The 20,786-nt window shown below is 37.4% G+C and overlaps 1 protein-coding gene and 1 pseudogene across 8 annotated transcripts in view; one reads left to right on the top strand and one right to left on the bottom strand.

Annotated features, from left to right (window-relative positions):
• The window catches only part of MAPRE2 (microtubule associated protein RP/EB family member 2), a 111,934-nt gene extending 96,958 nt beyond the window's left edge, over positions 1–14,976 (top strand). For 6 of the 7 annotated variants that reach the window (XM_078393732.1, XM_078393731.1, XM_020790946.3 and 3 more), the window contains 3 exons: positions 7,146–7,285; positions 9,567–9,725; positions 11,881–14,976. In XM_078393732.1, coding sequence (XP_078249858.1) covers positions 7,146–7,285; positions 9,567–9,725; positions 11,881–11,952 — 371 coding nt within the window. In that variant the 3' untranslated portion in view covers positions 11,953–14,976. The remainder of the gene's footprint in view (positions 1–7,145; positions 7,286–9,566; positions 9,726–11,880) is intronic. The other variant, XM_020790947.3, reaches the window with a different exon arrangement.
• A 2,667-nt stretch (positions 14,977–17,643) lies between these two features.
• The window catches only part of LOC110077652 (ethanolaminephosphotransferase 1-like), a 28,925-nt pseudogene continuing 25,782 nt past the window's right edge, over positions 17,644–20,786 (bottom strand). The window contains exons 5-6 of the transcript XR_013545013.1: positions 20,485–20,667; positions 17,644–18,834 (exon numbers count right to left, since the gene is read on the bottom strand). The product of XR_013545013.1 is annotated as an ethanolaminephosphotransferase 1-like (transcript). The remainder of the gene's footprint in view (positions 18,835–20,484; positions 20,668–20,786) is intronic.

Below are 20,786 nucleotides of genomic sequence, written 5' to 3' on the forward strand. Positions count from 1 at the left end.
GCTTCTGTTAGGTCCCTCCCATTTTTCTTCTTTATCATGTCCATCTTTGCACAAAAGGTTCCTTTAATATCTCTGGTTTTCCTGAACAGATCTCTGGTTTTTCCTTTTCTGTTATTTTCCTCTATTTCTTTGCATTGTTCATTTAAGAAGGCCCTCTTGTCTCTCCTTCCTATTCTTTGGAAGTCTGCGTTCAATTTTCTGCAACTTTTTAATCTTTTACAATATATATTTTAATCTGTTTATGGATTTTTGGATTATGAGTTATCTTGATTTCCAAAGACAGAGTGATAAAAAGGTTAGAATTGCATGCAAGATGGAAATAATCTTCATTATAATATGTATTTACTTTAATTTTGAATTTAGGCATTATGTAATTATTTTAAGTGGCACTCAATTTACACTTCCTTGGACATCAGATAATTCTAGATGTATACTAAAACAGTATAAGCTGATTGGGCTGTGACCTTTCCCTCAGTACATTGGCAGTGTTAGTAAAAGCAAATCCCACTTGAGTAAGACATAAAGAGCAGTCCTTTCAGTTAAAAGTAACCTAAGGATTACTTCTGACATATTGGCCAGTATCTTACTGAGCTTCCACTGAGTGGAAAGATTTGTCAGAATAATAACACAGGATTGTGTCGCTTGTAAAAGCATTGCCTTTGGCCAGTGTACAGTGGGTTTTTCTTCATGGAAAGCACCACTTGTGCCATAGCAACACTTTCACAAGCAGCGTGACTATGCTACTACATAAGGCTGATGGGAATTCCACACAGCGAAGCTCACTAAGATACCAACCATTCAGATCGCTTTGAAAAGCAGAAATTCCAATTTCTGGTGTGTTCTGATTTCTTAATATTGCCACCAGCATGAATAGTGAAATGTTAAAACCCGATCATGATACCCAGTTACTGATCTCATGAAATGTACTAAATTGGTATTAACTATGAGAACTACAACCTGTGTAGTAGTTTGTTTGCTGCCGCTTAAAACAATACTCCATTCTTTTTATATTTACCACAGATATTTTGTAGAGGAAATCAATTTTGGTGCAATCATTTGTGACTCGGGTAGAACACATGGATTGTTCCTGTAAACTGTTAGCAATTCAGAGAATAGCTCTGCAGTATTCTAAGGATATTAACTGAGTGTACCAGGTGCCTGAGTGTGGAAGAAGTGTCAAGCTTCAGAAAAAAGAGGATTTTTATGCAAGAGGGCTCTATTTAATACAGCCCATCAGTCCTTAGAAAGATATATTGCATGGTATGCTACCTGATCTCATCTTGCCTACAGTTGCAACTTTCTGGCAATGATTTTTTCAACTGCTTTAGGGAAATGTGGCCATAATCTCCATGGGACTCAGTGCACTCTTAGTTCTCAGCAAAATGTGCTGCTGGGAAACATTAGGGCTGTGTTGCATGTCATTTTTCAATACAGTATATGAAACAATTTTACTGTGCAGATGAGGCTTTGTCTTCAAACATACTAGAAAGTTTATGAACGTAGAACTGTTCTGTTTTATAGCTCTTTGATTGAGCAGTTCAGCCAAAATACATACAGATTTTACTAATTACCTAACTCTAGTTGCGAGGAGTGCTCGCTAGCAGTGAAAGCAGCAAAATAGACTATTGTCTATCAGTAGCCTAACATGCATTTTTTAATTCTTCCTTTATACCTGTAATGTGGGCATTGAATGAGTTCAAGGTTTCAGAAAAAAAAATTAAAGGCTTTCATTCCCTTGGGACTGTAACACTCCATAATATAGGCAGAAAATCTTATGATTCAGGGCTCTTGCCTATTATAAACCTCCCAGCCTTGGAAAACAAGCTTACCAGCTTTACTCACGAAAAACTTCCCCTTCCAAAGGTTGCTTGAAGATGGATACGAGGACTAGTCATCAGTTTCTGTTCATTTATATTACAGTGGCACAAAAGATGAAGGGAAGATCAGCAAAAACCCTATTCAGCCGCTACTTACCTAGTGCTCTCCAGCATACCTAAGAGGAGAAGTAACTAACCCTCCCATCATTGTGTTTTCCCTGGGTGGAGAGTGGTGTAGAGGTAGAAAAGGAAGCTTGTTTCTAGGCTTTTTTCCCCCATGAGCAAGAATCCTGGAAAATTAGCACTTCCCTCTAACCATGTTGGGAGAAACCAGGTTAGTAGCAACTGAATATGGCTAAAAAGTAATAAGGCTATAAAACTGATAACTGTAATACTTCAATGTGTTTTAACCCTGTTCTGCACTGCAGCAGTACACCAGAATTGGACATTAGATGGGGGTGCTTCACAGAAAGCTTCCCAATTTTTTTTTCTTGCCCTGGTGGACAGTGGTGAAGTCCATCAGTGGGGAAACGGAGTAGGTTTTAGAATGTCATCTGTACCTCATTTGTACTTTCTAATTTTGTGACTAACAAGATGAAATGTTCTGTGAAAAATGTACTGTGGTGTTCCTGTGTAGCTAAAACAAACCAATTTAGGTACCCATTTTTTTCATTAAACGTTTTGCAGGGTAACCCCAGAACAATCTATTATTTTCAGTTCCTTAAGCTGGTACCAAAACACTAAATCCCCACAGAATGTAGTGTATGTTTCCTTTTTCTAGAAATGTGAGTGCATTTTCCTGAATATATTATTTCTCCATATATTTTAGGAATACAAATACATTTAGATTTGTTAAAATCAAATGGGGAGATAGAATGTTTGAAATACTAACTATATTGACTTTCATGAATGAAGAATGGCAACATCTTAAGAGTACAACTGTTCTAACAAGGCATTGCAGGTCAAGGATAATACAGCTTGGAAAATGTAGCATAAATAGTTCTCTAGGGCTAATCTCTTGACCACTCTGATGCTGTCCTGTCACTTGGCTTGGAAAGCAGAATTAACTTGTCATAGAATTGGTGCCTTTTGGAAGATACTGGATAATTTTGCCGCTCTCAGATCTACAAATTCCAGTGACAATGAAGATAAATTCCTAAAGCAGGAAATAATTATAAATTAATTATATCATACAATTTATCTAATGATTTTTGCAGATTATATGTATCTGACGGACAGCTCAGAACACTCCTGTCAGTCAGGTCAGAGCTCGGACGTGGGAGCCTATGATATGACAGGAGGGACGGAACCAGAAAAAAAAAGGAGAAAGAAAGAAAAAGTTATTGACAATTTAGGCAGTTAGGGCCGTGGGTGCGTTAGAGAGATAAAGAATTGAAAGATATAGGAATAGGACAAGTCTTGGAAAGTTTATGGGATTAAGAATTGAATGAATTGAAAGTGATTATAATAAACGAAACTGGTTGAATATAGTAATATTGGGATTAAAACTGAACTAAGCAAGCATATCTCAAATCAAAAGTACATATATTGAATGAATAAGTCCATCTTTGATTTCCATGTATGATTGAACTGTTATCCTATAAATAAACCTTGTAAATAGTGACAGCTGTGATTTCCTTATTACAATTTGGTAGATTGAGGAAAATCCTCTGGTGGCAGCATATAAAAGGGTGAAAACTGGCAGTAGCACCCAAAGGCAATTCTGGGAGTTAAGAAAAACAAACACAGGAGCTGGAGGGTTGCTACATAAAGTGGTGACCAGCAGCGGGATTCGAATACAATCCAGTAAGGCCAAAGAAAAGAGTAAAGTCCTGAGTCAAAGATACCTATTAATCAAGGAGGTCTCTTGTGGATGGAGTGGGGAAACTCTCTAGAGCTTCTGGGAAAAGCTTAGTAGAGGGGCTCCTAAATGCAGATCGGGGACTAAGATAGGGAAAGACTCTGAGGGAAAAATTTCTGTTAGAGGTTTACCTCAAGATTTGAAAGACCAGTGGGCTAGCTTTGAATCCTGGGCTCTAAGAAGGGAGAACTGAAGGGGACAAAAGCGGAAGCCAGGGTCAGAGGGAACTGGATCAAGCAGAGGCTTGAAAAACAGAAAAATAAAAGTAATCTGAAATAGTTGGGTGTTCGTAGGCCAAAAGAAACAGTGTATCATACAAGGAACAGCTAGGCTAGGTGCCTAAAGGTAACAAAGTAGCAAATCCGTGGCTGTCAGCAGGAAGCTACAAAGTAGAAATTTCTCTCTAACATGGAACAGGAAAAAGCACTTTAAACTGAAGCCTGGCTTTGCTTAACTATATCTTTCAGCAGAAACAACCCAACCGACTTGTTTAAAGAAATACATAAATGCCTTCTAAGAGAGGAAAAAAGATTGTGATGGAAGAAGTTGATCCCGAGGAGACACAACCAGGGTTACCTCAGGAAGTTGAGGGAAATGAAGTTCCTATAGCAGTGGAACAGGAGGGTGCCTCAGGGAGAGAAAGCTCCCAGGATTTTGTGAAATGGAAATTGGAGAAGGAGTTTCAATTAAAAGAATTACAGCTCAAAGTTGAGGCTGAAGCCAAATAGTTAGAGGCTGAAGCCAGACAGTTAGAAATAAGAGAAAGGGCTGAGACAGAAAAGAGACAGATGGAAATGGAAATGAGAGAAAAAGAAATGGCCGTGAGAGAAAAAGAGATGGAATACCAATTAAAAAATGAAACAATTAGAAATAACAGCCCTAAATCTTAATAACAATAATTCAAATGATAATGAAAATAATCTAATAAAAGTAGACCTGAAGTAATTTCTTCAGTTTAGAAAGGGAGATAATCCTGAAGCATTTCCCATTTATTTTGACAGGGCATGCTGGGATTTTAATATTACAACACAAGAGAAAATGATCATATTAAGATCACAAATAAGTGGAGAATTGGCTGAAATCTGTTCCCAGATGCCACAAGAACAAGCCAGAGATTACGAAGCCTTCAAGAAACTAGTTTTTTCGACATTTGGGATAAATACTGAACATCTCAGAAGGAAATTTAGACAATTATTAAAAAGCCTGAAGAATCATATGCTCAATTTGGGGCTAATCTAGTCAGATATTTGGAAAAATGGCTAGAGCAAGCTCGTGTGGGAACAATAGAGGATATGAAGAACATCATAGGTTTAGAAAAATTTTATTCACTGCTCCAGGTGAACTAAGAAATTTATTCAGGGACAAACAGCCCAAAACAGTTCAACGCACAAGTGAGACAGCAGATTTTATATCTGAAATTAAAAACCTGAGATTTTCTGAAATAAAATTGGGTGGTAGAAACTGGGAAGACAGAAAGAGCCCAGAGATTTCCACAAAAACAAACAGGCAACTAGAAACTATTTTAGGGACAGACCCTCAGAGCAGTACCAACAGAAGAATAAAAGCTTTGAGGGGAAGGGAGAAAAATCCCTAGATCTTGATCAAAGAAAGGTGAAAGTGTGCTTCGGATGTGGAGAAAAAGGGCATTTTTTTACAATGTTTAAAATCTAATAATAAAGAATTTAGTCAACAGAAAGCAGGGGGAATTGGGCCAAAGATGGTTTACTATGTCCAACAGCAGAAAGAGAACTCTGAGGCAGTTCAAGATGGTGCTTTAACTGACACAACAGAGAGTCAGGAAAAACTGCCTCTGGCAGAAATGGTTCAATGCTACTTTGTAGAAAGTAACATGGAGTTGATGTGATGTTTTGGTGAAAATATTTACATTAATAATACCAAATATTTAGCATTGACAGACTTGTGTTCTCAGATAACTATGTGCCATACTGATATTATTCCACAGGAAAAATGTTCATAGTTAGGATGTGACAAATGTGTTTTACAAATATGAAAAATTAAATAAGCAAATAATATTGGGTATAATATGGATGGCTTGAATAAACATTTCAGCTTGAAATACTTTGTTTGAAAATGCATGCAAGTGAGATACTAGTTTTGAATACTCTTAATTGGTTTTGAGTTCACGCTGTCTGTCTCTTTTCTTCTTTTGATCAGTATGACTAATACACTACAGTACATGTCCTGTTGTTTGGTTCCTTTAGTAGTTAGCATATTCCCAAGCCATAGTGTGACTTTTACAGAACAAGGGCTAAGAATGGGTATGATCAGACAAGAAAATATTGTGTCTGATTGCACTGGAAAGGATTACTTAAAGAACCCCTCCCTTTGATCTAACAGCAATGGGTACTCCTTTTGGGGAATCCCTCTAGCTTGCCCGAAAAAGCGTAGCCGTTGCTGCTAGATCGAGAAGGTTCAGCTTGGGCACAGATTGTACCTTGAAATGTGAGCCGTGAACCCTTGTGATCACACCCCGTATACTCTTGATTGTCCCCAATGGATATCTTTTTAACTTGATCAAGAGAAGTCCTTTGCAATAGTATTCCATCAAATGTTTATCATAAGAAATATTTTTAAACTTTTTTATCTCATTCTAGATTTTGCTTTTAGTGCTTGCTTTAAACTAGTCAAGATGGTAGCATTGGCAGAAGAGAAAGGCACAAAGATTCCTGTCTTCAGCTTGTTTTACTTTCATGCAGGCGTAATCCTCACTGGAATGTCAATTTAAAGCAGTAGGTTTTAGATGACCGCGTCATCAGCTACAATTTTGCTACTGGATCTGTGGGGATTTTTCCAACTGACATAAATGGCAGTTATGAATGAGGAAGTCATGGGGAACTGCCATCTTCAATATTCTATTGACAACAGACTAAGAACTTGAGAATTCCATTGCTATTGCTCAGACTTCCACATGAGCAAATATATTATATGTGGGCAAATACTTTGTAGATAGATTTAATATTCTTCTGCTTGAAATATTGGCCTTAGGGTAGATGCTTGAGTGACTGTCCTTTGCTTCGGTTAGATTGTACTAGAAATAACATTTTTACATATCTTGTTACATTTTGTTTCAAATTAGCATTCTTATTGGATTCAGCTGCATTCAAAAAAATGTTTTCTGAAGTGGCTTATATCAATTCACTCCCTCTGATGATAATAAATAAATATGTATACAGAGAGGAAGCTTGTTTTACAGTGTTGTCCTTGAGTATGCAGTAATTATATATTGAATTTAAGGTTTTAATGTAATATTTTAAATGGAACAATTATAGTTTTGACGAAGCAGTGGAATGAAAATGAATGTTGAACCTTTCCATTTGACATAGGATTGTGAACTTTTTATAATTGAAATTAGCATTGCCATTTAATAGCCTGTTTTATCCTCATTGTAAAGACAACAGATTTGAGTCTGTTAGGTTTTCTCATTTCCTTTTAAAAATACTTTTTAGGTGCTGCAAAATCTAGTCCTGCTTCAAAACCAGGCTCTACTCCATCTCGTCCATCATCAGCAAAAAAAACCCCACCAAGCACCTCAGCATCTAAATCTGATAAAGATTTGGAGACACAAGTTATACAGCTAAGTGAACAGGTAATATGCCTATTGGTGAAACTTTACTGTCATTCAATGACATCTCTGAGGATGCCAAGACATAGTGTGAAGGCAGTGTGCATTTTCAGATATCCATATGATTTTATGCTGCTTCTTTGGTTCTAATAGTTTATATGCATGCAGAGCATGTAGACCATATGTACAGCCAAGATCTCGATCTCTCTCTTCCCCATCAGATGTTGCTTGTGCCCCACAGCATAGTGGAGCAATAACATAAGCCTTTGCCAGGTCCTATATGTGTACTATTACACCACAAAAATGGTAACTGAACTAGAAATAAAACTAATTAAAATAATCACTCTTGAATGTGAAGCAGTAGAGACTTATAGAATTCTTTAAAATCAACTTATTTGTCATGGCATAACCCTTTTGATGAAATGAAGTTGCTGCAGTCCATAGATACTTTTGACATGACGATATGTTAATTTTAAGTTGGCACTATACTCATTACTCCAGATTCTCTTGCTTAGCTATGCAGGTATTAACACTGATAGAGTAACATTTGGGAGTGAATTGCTTCAAGTTTAAAGACACTGTTACTATTAAGTGTTGCACACTGTGTTGTGCAACTCATTACACAATGAATACTATCAGTGGTGATTTCTTAACTTGTAGTAGTTTGCCTCCAAAAGTTATGCTTTGGCATCAATGTCAGTATAATAACTCAGTAGGATTTTAGCTATTTTCATGACAGTGTGCATTTTGATTCCAAGTATTTTGATTCCATTTTGATTTCATTTGACATTATGTTAAAACAATATAGCAAGAGAAAGAGAAGAGGAATAGAAATCTAATCTAATAACAAGAGCCCTGTAATGTTGGGGTTTGATTGCAGTACTGCAACCAAGCCTCTGCTCACAGCCTGAGTTCGATCTCAACAGGTTCAGGTAGTCGGCTCAAGGTTGACTCAACTTTCCATCCTTCTGAGGCTGCTAAAATGAGTACCAGGCATGCTGGGGGGCAAGTTGTTGTTTGCATAATTATGTTGTAAACTGTCCAGAGAGTAGTATGTCACTATGGGTTGGTATGCAAGACAAAACAACAATAGCAACAACAAGCAAGTACTTCTAATCTGTTTTAATAGAGTGTTTTGTATTGAATTGAATGTAAAGTAACTACTGAAGGAGGTTATTTAAGTATAGAAGATACAGGGGTAATTCTTTTGCACTTATAACTTCTCAAGTTCAGTAGGATGCTTTGTATAAATAATAAATCCGTGCTCAGGTCACCTATCAAGGAAATTTCTGGCTCCTTCCTGTTTAATTTAGGAAGTGATGTTGTTTCCTGTCCCAGACTTACTCTAAATAGCACTGAACTGAGAGAGCTTTCTTTGCTTTCTGTTTTGCTGCCACTTAAAGTATAGTTGAAGCAAGCAAGCATCCTCAACTTTATATAGTCTATAGATAAAATTGCCTGTGGGCTTTGTAAATTTAACATCAGAGCAGTATCATTATTTTGTTTGCCTCTTTTGCCACTTCCCAATTTGATTTGGGAGAGGGGAGGTTTGTTTCCATGCGGAGGGATGCAACCTGTGGTGTGTTGGGGGAAGAAACCTGGGCCTTAGACACTCACAACTGACCTACTCCTGCACTGAAGCCCAACTGTCCTCAACTAAAGTAACACTGCTGCTGTGGAACATGATCCGGCAGCCAGATATGCTAACCCATTGTGTGGGCTTCTTGTTTGCCTTTGCCCTAATTGTCCATCTCTTGCCCGCTAGCAGGATTCATATGCACTAACCTCTCGAGAGATTATCCTATTTTATGTAGATAAAATCCTTAGATGTGCTTGTCGGTGGAAAAGAATTCATTTAGAGAAATTACAGTATTAACATGTTCCATAAGGCTGCACTGAGAACCCTAGGAAACCAGTTTCAAATGCAGGATTCTGATCTTTTTTCTGTGTTTTTTCCTCTTCTTCACTGATTCAATAGAATGTTCTGTTATCTCTCTTTGTTAATTATAACTTTTTTGCAGCGGTGGTTGAAGGTCCTGGAGCATTTTTTGTGACTGGACATTTTTACTATTGCGTGTCTATAGCTTAAAACTACATTGTTAATTCCTGTCTTAGATTATGTTTGAGGGTGCTAGTAGCCCCTTACGAGGAAATTCCAAGAAGGAAAAAACAACCCAAATGGAAGTATAGATTTGTTCATGTTCTTACTAACAGACTGGGAGCGCTCAGTCTGTCTAGCACTTAGCAGATGGTCAGTTCTTTAGCATAAAATTATCTAACATTTAAAAATGCTGTGTTTTTACAGGTACATTCATTAAAACTTGCACTTGAAGGTGTGGAGAAGGAAAGGGATTTCTATTTTGGGAAATTAAGGGAGATTGAGCTTCTCTGTCAAGAACATGGGCAGGAAAACAATGACCTTGTGCAGCGACTAATGGAAGTTCTGTATGCTTCAGAAGAACATGTAAGTCCAGGTCAATCATTTGCCTTTTATTAACCTGTATCTGTTAGTTAGTTAGTTAGTTAGTTAGTTAGTTAGTTAGTTAGTTAGTTAGTGTGTGTGTGTGTGTGTGTGTGTGTGTGTGTGTGTGTGTGTGTGTGTGTGTGTGTGTGTGTGTGTGTATGCATATGATAGCAGACTGTATCATGCCAAATAGATTTTTTCAACAAAAAGTATCAGATATTTTACAGCTTTGAAAATAGAATTTAATATTTTTTTCAGTGATACTGTATGTGTTATTGATTACATTTTGCAGGATATCACTCATTTTTGTAGTTATCTAAAAATTCATTCCTTGGTCATAGTTTAGAGATGCCTTAAGTGATCAAATTGTAATTGCACAGTTGTCTTGAAGGTTTGCTTTTTGTAGCACACAAAGAATTGGGGGTGCATTCTGTATTCTTGTGTTAGGTCTGAGACATAACAGAATTCTGGGGTCAGTAACATATTGCTGAGAGAAATGACACCTGCAGCATTTTGGTAATTTCGGTGTGCTTGCCAGTAGCATAGATGGTTATTATTAATGATAATCTTGGCAACCATGGCACTGTGGTGTTTACAGCACTATACCTAGAAATCTTGTGGTTTGATATTTCTGAGATGCAGCATAGTAGCCCTGTAGAAATAAGGTGTGGGAGGAGGGAAGGACCATAGCAGGGGCAAAAGAAAACAGTGGATAAGTGGTGTGGTGCCCTTCTGCAACTTCTCCCAAGATTGTCATTGTTGCCAAACAAACCCATTGTCTTACTTTATTTATTTCAACCTATAGATATGTAGAAGTTCTGAAAAGTTTTAATTTCACTATACTCTCATACACTGGATGAAAAATAAGTGTGCATGCTTTTGATAGAGAATGTTCTGATACTTTTTGTTGCTCAAACTCTTTTTAAAATTTTTTTCAAAAAAGCCATGTGAAATAGTAGTAGATTTGTGGTCTTACTTTAATCTTATAGTAGATGGCAATACACAAGTATTGCTCTGAATTTTTAGAAGTCTGGATCCTGCTCTCAGTGTTTCTGAAATTTTGCAAATGTATCATGGCAATGCAAATATGTAGGTAGATATGTATGTACAGTGTGTATTTATTTAATATGCACCCTTTCTCCCAGAACTGGTGTCCAGAATGACTTTTACAGTACAAATTTTTAAAAAAGCATCAGTGGGCAAAATCTTATTTGTTATCCTTGTTTTTATGGGACTTAAAGTTATATGCAGTTATTTCAGAACTTTTAGGGAAAAATCCTTTTTAATTCCATTGGTCTGAATTAGGAAAAGGTTATAGTTTGGTGTTAGAGCCCATTGTCGTGCATACAAAAGGCCCTAGGACCAATCTCTAGGCCAGGGTGGAAGCCATTCCTGTGTGAAACCTTGCAACAAGGCATCTCTCTGTGTTCTCTCTTTCAGTGGGGAGCTGGATTTTTATACCCACAAATTTGAGACACCATACAATATTTCATACTCTGAAATATTCCCCAGTGTCTTTCCTTCAGTTTCCCTATGCTTTCTTAGCTGGCCCTTGTGCCATTTTTAAAAAAAATAGCTGACCTTACATGATTGAGCCATTCTGAGAGTAAGGGTGCGATACTACATTGCCTGTCAAATTTTGTTTCAAGATGACATCACAAAGCTTGTTTTGAGTAAGAGGGAAGTGCGAACACAGTCAGTCTCTCATTAGCCAGGCAGACAAACTGGCTGATGTCATACAGACAGCAGTTTCAATGTCTCCTATTGCAGGATGCTGGGCAAAGGCAGTGAGCATTGCTTGATTGCCCAATGTCTGCCTTTGAGATTCCACTCCCTTGGTGCTTTTACTCATGTTTTCAGGATCTTGTCTTTACATTCCTCTTCACATGCAAATTCTGTGTCTCCATTTAAAAAAAAATTCAGAATCATGTGGGAGCTTGTTCAAAAGCCCTAGTTTTAACCACTGTACTATGCTAGGAAAAGATCAGAAGTGTTCAATAAACAATTCCATTAACATGTGTTCTCAACAGGAAGAAAAAGAATTTCACTGAAGACTTCACAGTATCTCGTTATTGCCTGTCCAGCTCCCCCATACATCCTATCCCACACTAAATTATATTGTTGTATTGTTATCTTTCTTACCTTAAATATGCAGGAAAGCCACACAGAAGAGCCTGAAGGCGAGGAACAAGTTCACGAACAGCCCCAGCAGCAGGAAGAGTACTGATTATCCGGCACATTTGCTACTTTTAATTTTATGTGGGAACTTTCTTCTGAAGAATGGAACATGTGTGGCCTCAGACTTGAAACCAATCACTCTCAATCTGCCATTAACATAAGTGTATCATAGTGAGTGTCAGCCAGCCGCTGCATTCTGTGCCCATCCTTTGCCGAGACGTGTTTGCAGAAGTCCTCTGTCAAGGTATGCACCTGCCGAGATCTCCAGGCTTTGGTTCCAGTTGCTACCACCACAACTTCACCATTTGGCTGTTTGAGATTTGTTCAACTTTTTTTAAAAAATATATATATTAATATATATTTATTTTTTCTTTTGTCTTAAGTATGATAACATTTGTAATTTGTGCAAAACTATTTATACGGGCATCTCATATGACAAAAGTACTACTCTGTTAGAGCTTCTGATTTTTGATAATTTGGTTCACTTTGCATACAAATTTGATCAGAGTGAAGGAGGTGAAACAACTGAAAACATACTCAAATTTTTCTGATTGCTATCTTTTATTGTAGCGCAGAAAGCAAGGAACCCTTTCCTCATTAAAATGACAGCAGTAACAAAACATGTACTGTATTTCTTCTGAAGTTATACACGAAAGCATGTTAGAAAGCTGTGCAGTGTATTTTTATTTCTGGAAGGTACATACATGCCTGTCTGCTTCTTACAGTGAGAGCTTTGTGATATTTTCTTTGCTTCTTTCCAAAATCAATGCCCATCAATTTAAACATTTATAAAAGTCTTTGCCACTTCATCTGTAGTTGCAAATGTTCTTTGATTTCAACTAGAAATGGGGATTATGAGATCAACTCCTTCCTTTTTTGTTATGTCTTTGGAGGGTGATATTTTTATTTTTTGTTAGGATTGGGGAGGCCAAAATATTTATTAGTACAATCATGTGTAATTTATTCTCTTAGAATCATATTTGCAATGTAACTGTTCAGTTAAGCACCTGTTTTCTAGACAAATAATGCCAGTTTTTAGGCACAGTTCAGGAGGCAAGGATGCAGGCACATGACAGAGTGGTTCTTTTGCCTGTCTGTGACTACTGAATGAACTGACAAGATGCATAAACAAATGGTTAATACTCATTGCCATGTGTTTAAATATTGCTGTTCTTCTTAAACTTCTGTTTAGATAATGGCATTTTATTATAGAAATATAGAAAATCATGTATTAAAACATTCCTTATTTCTTAAATTGCACATTTTTCTAGTCTAATTTTAGTTTTCTTTTTTATTCCCCGTTTTTCAGTCTTTCAGGTTCACTCGTCAATTTATTATTGACTAGGAATTGACAATAACAAAATTTAATAAAATCAGTCCATTGGCTATAATTAGCTAAGATCTCCATGTAGCATTCTGAACTTAGTTGCATTGCTTTTTTGATCAAGGGGGATTACGTTAATTTATGTATTTATGCAAAGACCTCCTGCATCTTTCAAGAATTGTTTCTACAGAAGTCTCTTGCAGCTGTTTAACTCTTAGGCACAACTCAGGCAGCATGTACAGTACTTTTAAGCATTTTGACAGACGTTTGCATTACCTTAGCTTAACAGAATGGTAGCCAATGTGTTCAGGTTGGGAGAGTTTATATTGTTTGCCTCATTTATACCATCGTGTCCGTATGAAAATTGAAGTGCCCCCTTTGCTAGTCATTTCTGTTGTTAGCTAAAGTGATTTGGTTTCACCTAAAGGCTTTATACATAAAACAATTAAAGAGCAGGATTGCTTTCAGGAAGATATAGTATATTGTCATGATCTAGCAGAAAGAAAGAGAGAGAGAAGTTATACATAGTCTGTTTTTAAATGTCCCTGGACGGTACCCTGTTCAGTTTCACATAAGCTGAATGGCAGTTGCACAAGTGGTTTTCTGCATTTCCTGGGCTGTCCATCAAATGGTAGGTTGCACAACCGCTACATGACCAGCTGTGCAACAGACACCCCAGAAAATGAGGACAATGTCTTCTTCAATGGCTGTTTCATGTGTTGCAAACTGAACAATACACTTCCTCATGATTATTATTGATAGTGGTTACCCTATCCTGATACTGGTTATGCTGGCTGCAGGATTTCTGAACCAGCTTTTAAACACCTCTTCATCACCACCAATGCAGTTGTATCTTTGTTTCCTTTTATACTCTTGAACAAATTTTCAGATCACTTCCTTTTGAAGCGCTTTCCAGGCTTCTTTATTCCTATATAGTTCCAATCAAAGCATCTTTGCCCCTTAGTCCTGTCACTTAGATTTATGTGTGTGAAGGAGGGGGACGTGTGTATTTGCTCCTCCCCTTTTGTGTAACTGCTTTGTGGAGCAATTTCCTTCCATCATCTTTTTGTTGTTGTTTGAAGACAGGAAGTGGCTGGCCTAGAAGGCAGAAGGGATACACACACAAGTGCACACGCATGTGCATGCACACACATAGGCTGGATCCAGATTTAGGTACGCACATCAGAGCCATCAGATGGACTTAACCTGACCCTTCCTTTCTATAAAAGTTGTTCCAACTATCTCCTGAAGAGGATGGGGGAGGGGAAAGTTTGCTCCACATTGGGCCAAGGGACCTCTTACAAGCAGAGGCCTTCTGCTAGCAGAGGGCAGATCCTAGATCCAACCCATCCAGTAGGGAGCCTGATCTGCTCAGTGGTGCTGAGGGGAGTGAGGGACTCTGGAAAGGGAAAGAGGACTCCCTGCCTGCCCTTCCCGTGGTGAGTAACCCTGTTATTCCGTTACGTTTTTAATATGCATTTGTAATTACTTTTACTAAATAGCACACCATAAGGCTTTGGTTATATATTAAATGTAAACTCAAAGGAATGTAAACATATGTATTGTTAATTATAAATAGGTAAGTAATGACATATAGATGCAAAAAGTCTTATTCAGATGTATCAATCATTTTGAGTTACCCACCAATTGTCGCATGATAGAATAGACTTTTTTTGGTCTCTGAATATGTGAATAACTGACTTGCGTTTATCTTTTTACATATTTAATAAAAAAAAGTATATGTTACAACCTGTCTTGCTCAGTAGACCTTCAATTGAGTTTTGTGTCTTGGATTTTGGGATAATTGAGTTGTAAGTCAAGAAGCTTATAATCAAAAGTTTCTTAATTGGTGCACACAAGATATTTCCTTCCTTCAAACACATTTTGGGATACAACAGGTATTAGTAAATGGAAATTTATCTTGTACAGCACTAAATCTTCTGTGAAAATGGAGAGATAGAAGAGCCTAAGAAACTGTATCTAGTCCAAAGTTCCACAGTTGCAGGTGAATGACAAGCATGCAATAGTGACAGATCAGCCTTTGAAGGTAGTCAGAAAATAAGGTCAGCCTTACAGACAGAGAAAACTTTGTGTATAACAGATCCTGTTTGTGCATCAAGGAACCTCTGTAGCAGGATCAAACAGTATAATGTGTATTTGTGCCAAAATGTTACAATTGCACTGTTCACACTTTTGCATTAAGCCCAGCACAAAGGCCCATTGTTTTAACAACGTCGTCTAAGACAGCCTGAATTCTGCACCTTTGGTAGTCAATCTGTGTTAAAAGTGGGCTTCTGAGAAATGTATATAAGATTATATGATGTGGGAAGGAATTAATCGGGTTAGAAAAGCCTAGTATTGTATACTGATTGTTTCTAATGTAAATACTGTTTTCTGATGTCAGAAGATCTAAAGTTGTGCCCCAGAAGATAGTCAGAACACATGATGAGGAACATGTGAAGGATGGTCCTTAGGTTACTTAGGTCCAAAAATATTCAGAGTTTAACCACTGCTCCTTTAACCGAACTTGGAAACAAATCAGAAGCCAATGCTACAGGTGCAACATGCTCAAAACACCTTGTTCACATCAGCAGTCTACCTGCTGCATTTTGGACCAGTTGTCATTTCTAAATGGTTGGCAGCAGCTGCATGGAAAAGCATATTACAGTAGTTTTATCTGGAGTTAATTATGCTGTGGATGACACTGGCAAGTTCCACCTTTGTCAGGAATGGTCCTGACTGGCAAATTAGCCAAGAGCGGAGAAGAGATGCTATACAAGATATCTGGCTCAGTAATAGTATGTGTGAAAGGAATGTAGGTGTCTGGTAGACTGCTAGCTAAATGTGGACCTGTAGTTTTATGCTGGAGCAAAAAAATAAATAAAAGTAATACAAATAATACTAAGCTGCCTTGACAGAAGTGTAGTGTTCAGATCAATATGTAGATGAGGAAATACAAAAACTCGAAAGAGAAGACTCCACTGTGTCCAGTTCTTGGTGTGATCATTTAAGGAGGATACTGGAATGTCTCCCAAGGAGGCATGCAAGACGAGAAGAGTCTGTGAGCCAAGCTCTCTGAGGAATGGTTGACGTCACTGGGTATGCCCACTCAGTTACGGGACTTGGGAGTGTTTACCATGGAGAAGACAGAAATGACATGATAGCTATCTTAAAATCCAAACAAACTGACTCAGAGAAGATATTAAGGAGTATTTCCTGACAGCAGGTGCCGTTGGACAAAGAGTGAACTAACTCAAAGTGATGGATTCCTCTTGACTGGAGATGTTTAAATAAAGTATGGATAGTTACCTGTTGGGGGTAGCTTCAGCTGAAAATATCCTATTTTCATTAGGAGATGTCAGACTTGACTACCCTTAGGGCCTCTCATTTGTTATAGCCCCAAATACCATCTTCAGTCACTAGGTGACCTATCTTCTATTCCCAACTGGAGAAAAAGCTTCAGTCAGATCTGAAAATTTTTAATTTTTGCAGAGGGCCTGTAAGTAGCATCATACAAGCCAGAAGCACAGTTGAGAAAGCAACATGTTGGTCTGATCTCTGCACAACATCTGAACACTAAAAAGATATGAGAGAGAAAGATGTATGTGTGATGAGGGAAAGGATTGACTGATTAGGAGGATAGGCTGAATGAGCACAAAGTTGAACAGACCAGCAGGAAAGAAGGCATGGTATACCTTCTTTACCAGGGTGGTAGTGAAGGGGACAAAAAAAAGAGCAGGGAGAAAGAAGCCAGGTCAGATGCGCGTAGATGAAGCCAAGTGAAAGAGTGCCTGGTTGTGTAAAGTGAAAGGGGGAAAATATTATTTCTTTTATGTGTGACAGTACCTGTTAGGTGGATGAGGAAGACACCATCAGTGGCACAAGATGGGAGTGGGAGATAAGGGGTTTCTAAACTGCACAAAGCTGGGCACTTCTGTTAGTATTTTATACAAGGTCATTCCTGCTAATCTTGTGGTGTTTGCTTTAGATAGTATTCGTTAAGAAAATATATAACACATTATAATAGAAACAAAATAATTTACTAATTTATCGTATCTTCCCCATATTGATAAAAAACATAAATAATTGAAGACTATACCACACTATATGCAATTTTTGTCATTTTAAGCAGTGTGAATATGTATCAAATTTACATATTTGCTTTATATGGTCATTTTGCCCTTTTATTTAAAATACTACGTAGAGGGGAAGATAATAACTCATAGGTGGGCAACTGCTACACCTGACAACATTTTGTGTGGCCCTCCCTTAACTGTAAGTTTATTCAATCAAAGACATCAAATACAGAACACCTGGCTCCCCAACCCCATCTTATAAGGAATTTAACAGGGGCACCATATGTTAGCAACGGTATCTTATTTTCCCTAGCATAGGGTGGCCAACCTCATACATCTCTTTTTATTTTAATTAAGGGGTTATGCACCTTAAAGATTTTAAACACTGTTAGGATGTTTTTAACAATTTTAAAAGCTGAAAAAAAAGCTCTCTCGTATGTTTATCGGCCAAAAGTTATGAGGCAACAGGTGTGCTGTTCCCCCCCCCATGGCAAAATTGCCCCAACCATCCCCATAGGCCCCAATACTTGAACAAAAGTATTTAAAAGGTTGGGTAACCTGGGGTACTGGGGGGGCACATACAGTCTACCCTGCCCCAGCATACCATTAACAATAAAGTAACAGGATTATAGTTTGAAGGAGGCAACACGATTTATTTCTTAATTAAAACAAATACATTTTATTTCAATCTTGTTTATATATAATAACGCTGAGTAATACTGTACAATATATCGCCTAGCAATTAATATACTCTGCTTGGTCAGTTGTTTCAGGGAACTGCTATAAACTTACCCAAATCCAAAATTAAAACCCAGTTTCACTTGTCCTTTTTGTTCCATCACCTCTACCACATTTACCCAGAGGACGGCACCCTCTGGAAAGATACAGGGTTTAATAAACACTCAGTTGGCCCTCACAATGGAATACAGTTTTAATGAGATTTAGCTCAGAGTTTCCCTTCTGGTCAAAACTCCATCATGAGGACACAACAAAAAGGCTACTTAGTTCTCAGTTTTGAACTTGTTTTGCTTTTTTGAAGGCATCCAATGCACTTTTGGCAGAAGATTTCCTGTACAACCTGTGGGAATATTTTAGCTCTTTCTCTCAGTGATTCCAGCCACAGTTCTCAGTCTTGCAGCTACCTTTTTCATCCTCTGGATTTTCTCTGCATAAATTACCAAGCTGGCTGAGTTACTTCTGAACCTATTAACAAAAGACTTCCTGAATTTATGTTGACTAACCTCATTGGGCCTGTATTTATGAGTCAATAAAGGTCAATACAATGTTTGTCAACTAGCATTTGAAAACAGGACTTCAGAATGGAATGGGAAACACATTTTAGATACTTTTAATTAGAACTAATATGGAAGTTGCTTCACTTTGAGCACTCTTTTTCTCATTAAAGAGATTTTTGCTCCATATTTCTACACTTCCATAATATAGCAGTACCAAGTATCGTGAGCATTCATTTTTGCAATTACTTCTTCAAGGAAAAGATGTAGATGTTGAAATGTTTGCTCAGTTGTTTCACCTATAACACACACACACAAATAGGGAACATGATATATATATATCTATCAGACAAAATTAGAGCAATTAGATAAAATCTAGTGTCTCGACTGTCATTCTTGTGGTATGCTAATGAGCTAAAATTGGTAAACAAGGTTTAAGGAAGCTAGTTTCTCCTATCTATACAAGCATTACATTTGACCCAGATAAATCTCTTTTGATAATTGTGTTACTGATATACATTGCTATGACCATTTTTATGTCATTTATAGAAATGATCATTTTTCTGTTGAAAGAATCTTTTCCATGCAAATGGAAATAATAAATAAATGCCTTTCCTATATGCTATCTCTTAGGGCCAGTTTCAAAAGGACAGTGGATCAGACTCTTATTTTAATAAACTGGTGGGTACACTATCACTAATTTACTCTATAATGTTTATCTATTGTTAAAATATATTTTCTCTAGGGAATACAATGGGTAATCAAGCACTATCTAATCTTAATATGTGCGAATAGCAGGGGCTGTTCCTGTGCCATGAATATCAAGGACAGCCCTTTCTTGAGGCTCACAGAGGGGACTGCTTCAAGCAGCAAAGGTTGAAATCGCCAAAGAGTGGTGAATTGTTAATTGTATTTTTTCACTACCAGAGATGGGAAGAGAGGGGCCTGAGGAACTTCCTCCTCTCCTCAATTTGTTTAGATTTGGGTAATGTGCATCTTGACCTGGGTGCATGGAGTTCTCGCTTGCTGCTTTGCCTCAGGTGGCAAAATATCTTGGGCTAGCCATTATGGGTATAGTAGCTGACCTAAGGGAACATCTGCCAGATTATCTCTTCTCTGTTAGAAAGTGTTTGCTGTTTCAAAATAGTATTTAAGTATTCAAAAATCATTGATACTTCCTGGGACATGTGGGAAACTACACCGTTAATGCCTTCCCCATGTGAAAAATTAAACATGCTCATTACGATGAAAAATTACCGAGAAATCACAGTCTCTCCCAAGGTACATTACACTAAGAAAAACCAGGCATGTCCTTAATACCTGGCCACCCACTATACAAAGCACATACTCTTGTTTTTAGTGTAATTTTGTATTTTAGTACACTAGCTGTCTTTTGAAAAAAGATTGGGGACATTCATGGCACATGTATATGGTTACATAAAACTGATCAGTGAAGATTAAGACTGATGAGTTAGAGCTGAAAGCATTTTTAATTCTCTGTAGTATTTTTAGCCTCTTCTGAATATGCACTTCTTTGCAGCATTCAATGAAAAAAAATTTTCCCCACTGAACTAGATTCACAGAAATGGCTGAAAAGTTTGAATACACAGAATGTAGTGTCCATTTGAAGCAAATGTATGTGGTGTATATGGTGTGTATATATACACAAACATCCTGTGTCTATCTCATACGGGTATTAAAATTCATGAAAATATTTCTCAAACATCTGAAATAAGTTTCACATTAGTTCTAATAATACTCGTAGAAGGTTCTGAAAACATGCTATTATCAACATTTGTAAAATAACAGGAAATTACAGATTCCCAGAATAATTATTATTACTTCCTAACAACTCTGAGTTAAATGAAAACTCATCTGATTTTTTTTGTGACAGCCGTGGTTTTAGAATGTTTACATTTACTACTGATTATAAAAATCTTGTATTTTACCACACAAAATCCATAGTGAATATGTGCAGCTGTGACAATGATGGCAAATGCAGCAAGAATCAGCTCCTCCCATCTGCCCTGCAATCCAGAAATTGCTGTATAGACCACAACAGCTAATGGAGCGATAAACCACTGAAGCACTTCAGATCTTATGTTGGTCATCTGGCAAATTATCATTCTGCACTGTGAGAATGAAGGGTATGTAAATTAGTAGGTATCAAAGGAAACAGATTTCACTTTCAGCTGTCAGTCTGGGACAGCAGTAAGGTTAAGATCTACCATTAACTATTTTGCCTTTTTAT

The sequence above is a fragment of the Pogona vitticeps genome, chromosome 4 (genome assembly GCF_051106095.1).
Source record: "Pogona vitticeps strain Pit_001003342236 chromosome 4, PviZW2.1, whole genome shotgun sequence".
Lineage (NCBI taxonomy): Eukaryota > Metazoa > Chordata > Lepidosauria > Squamata > Agamidae > Pogona > Pogona vitticeps.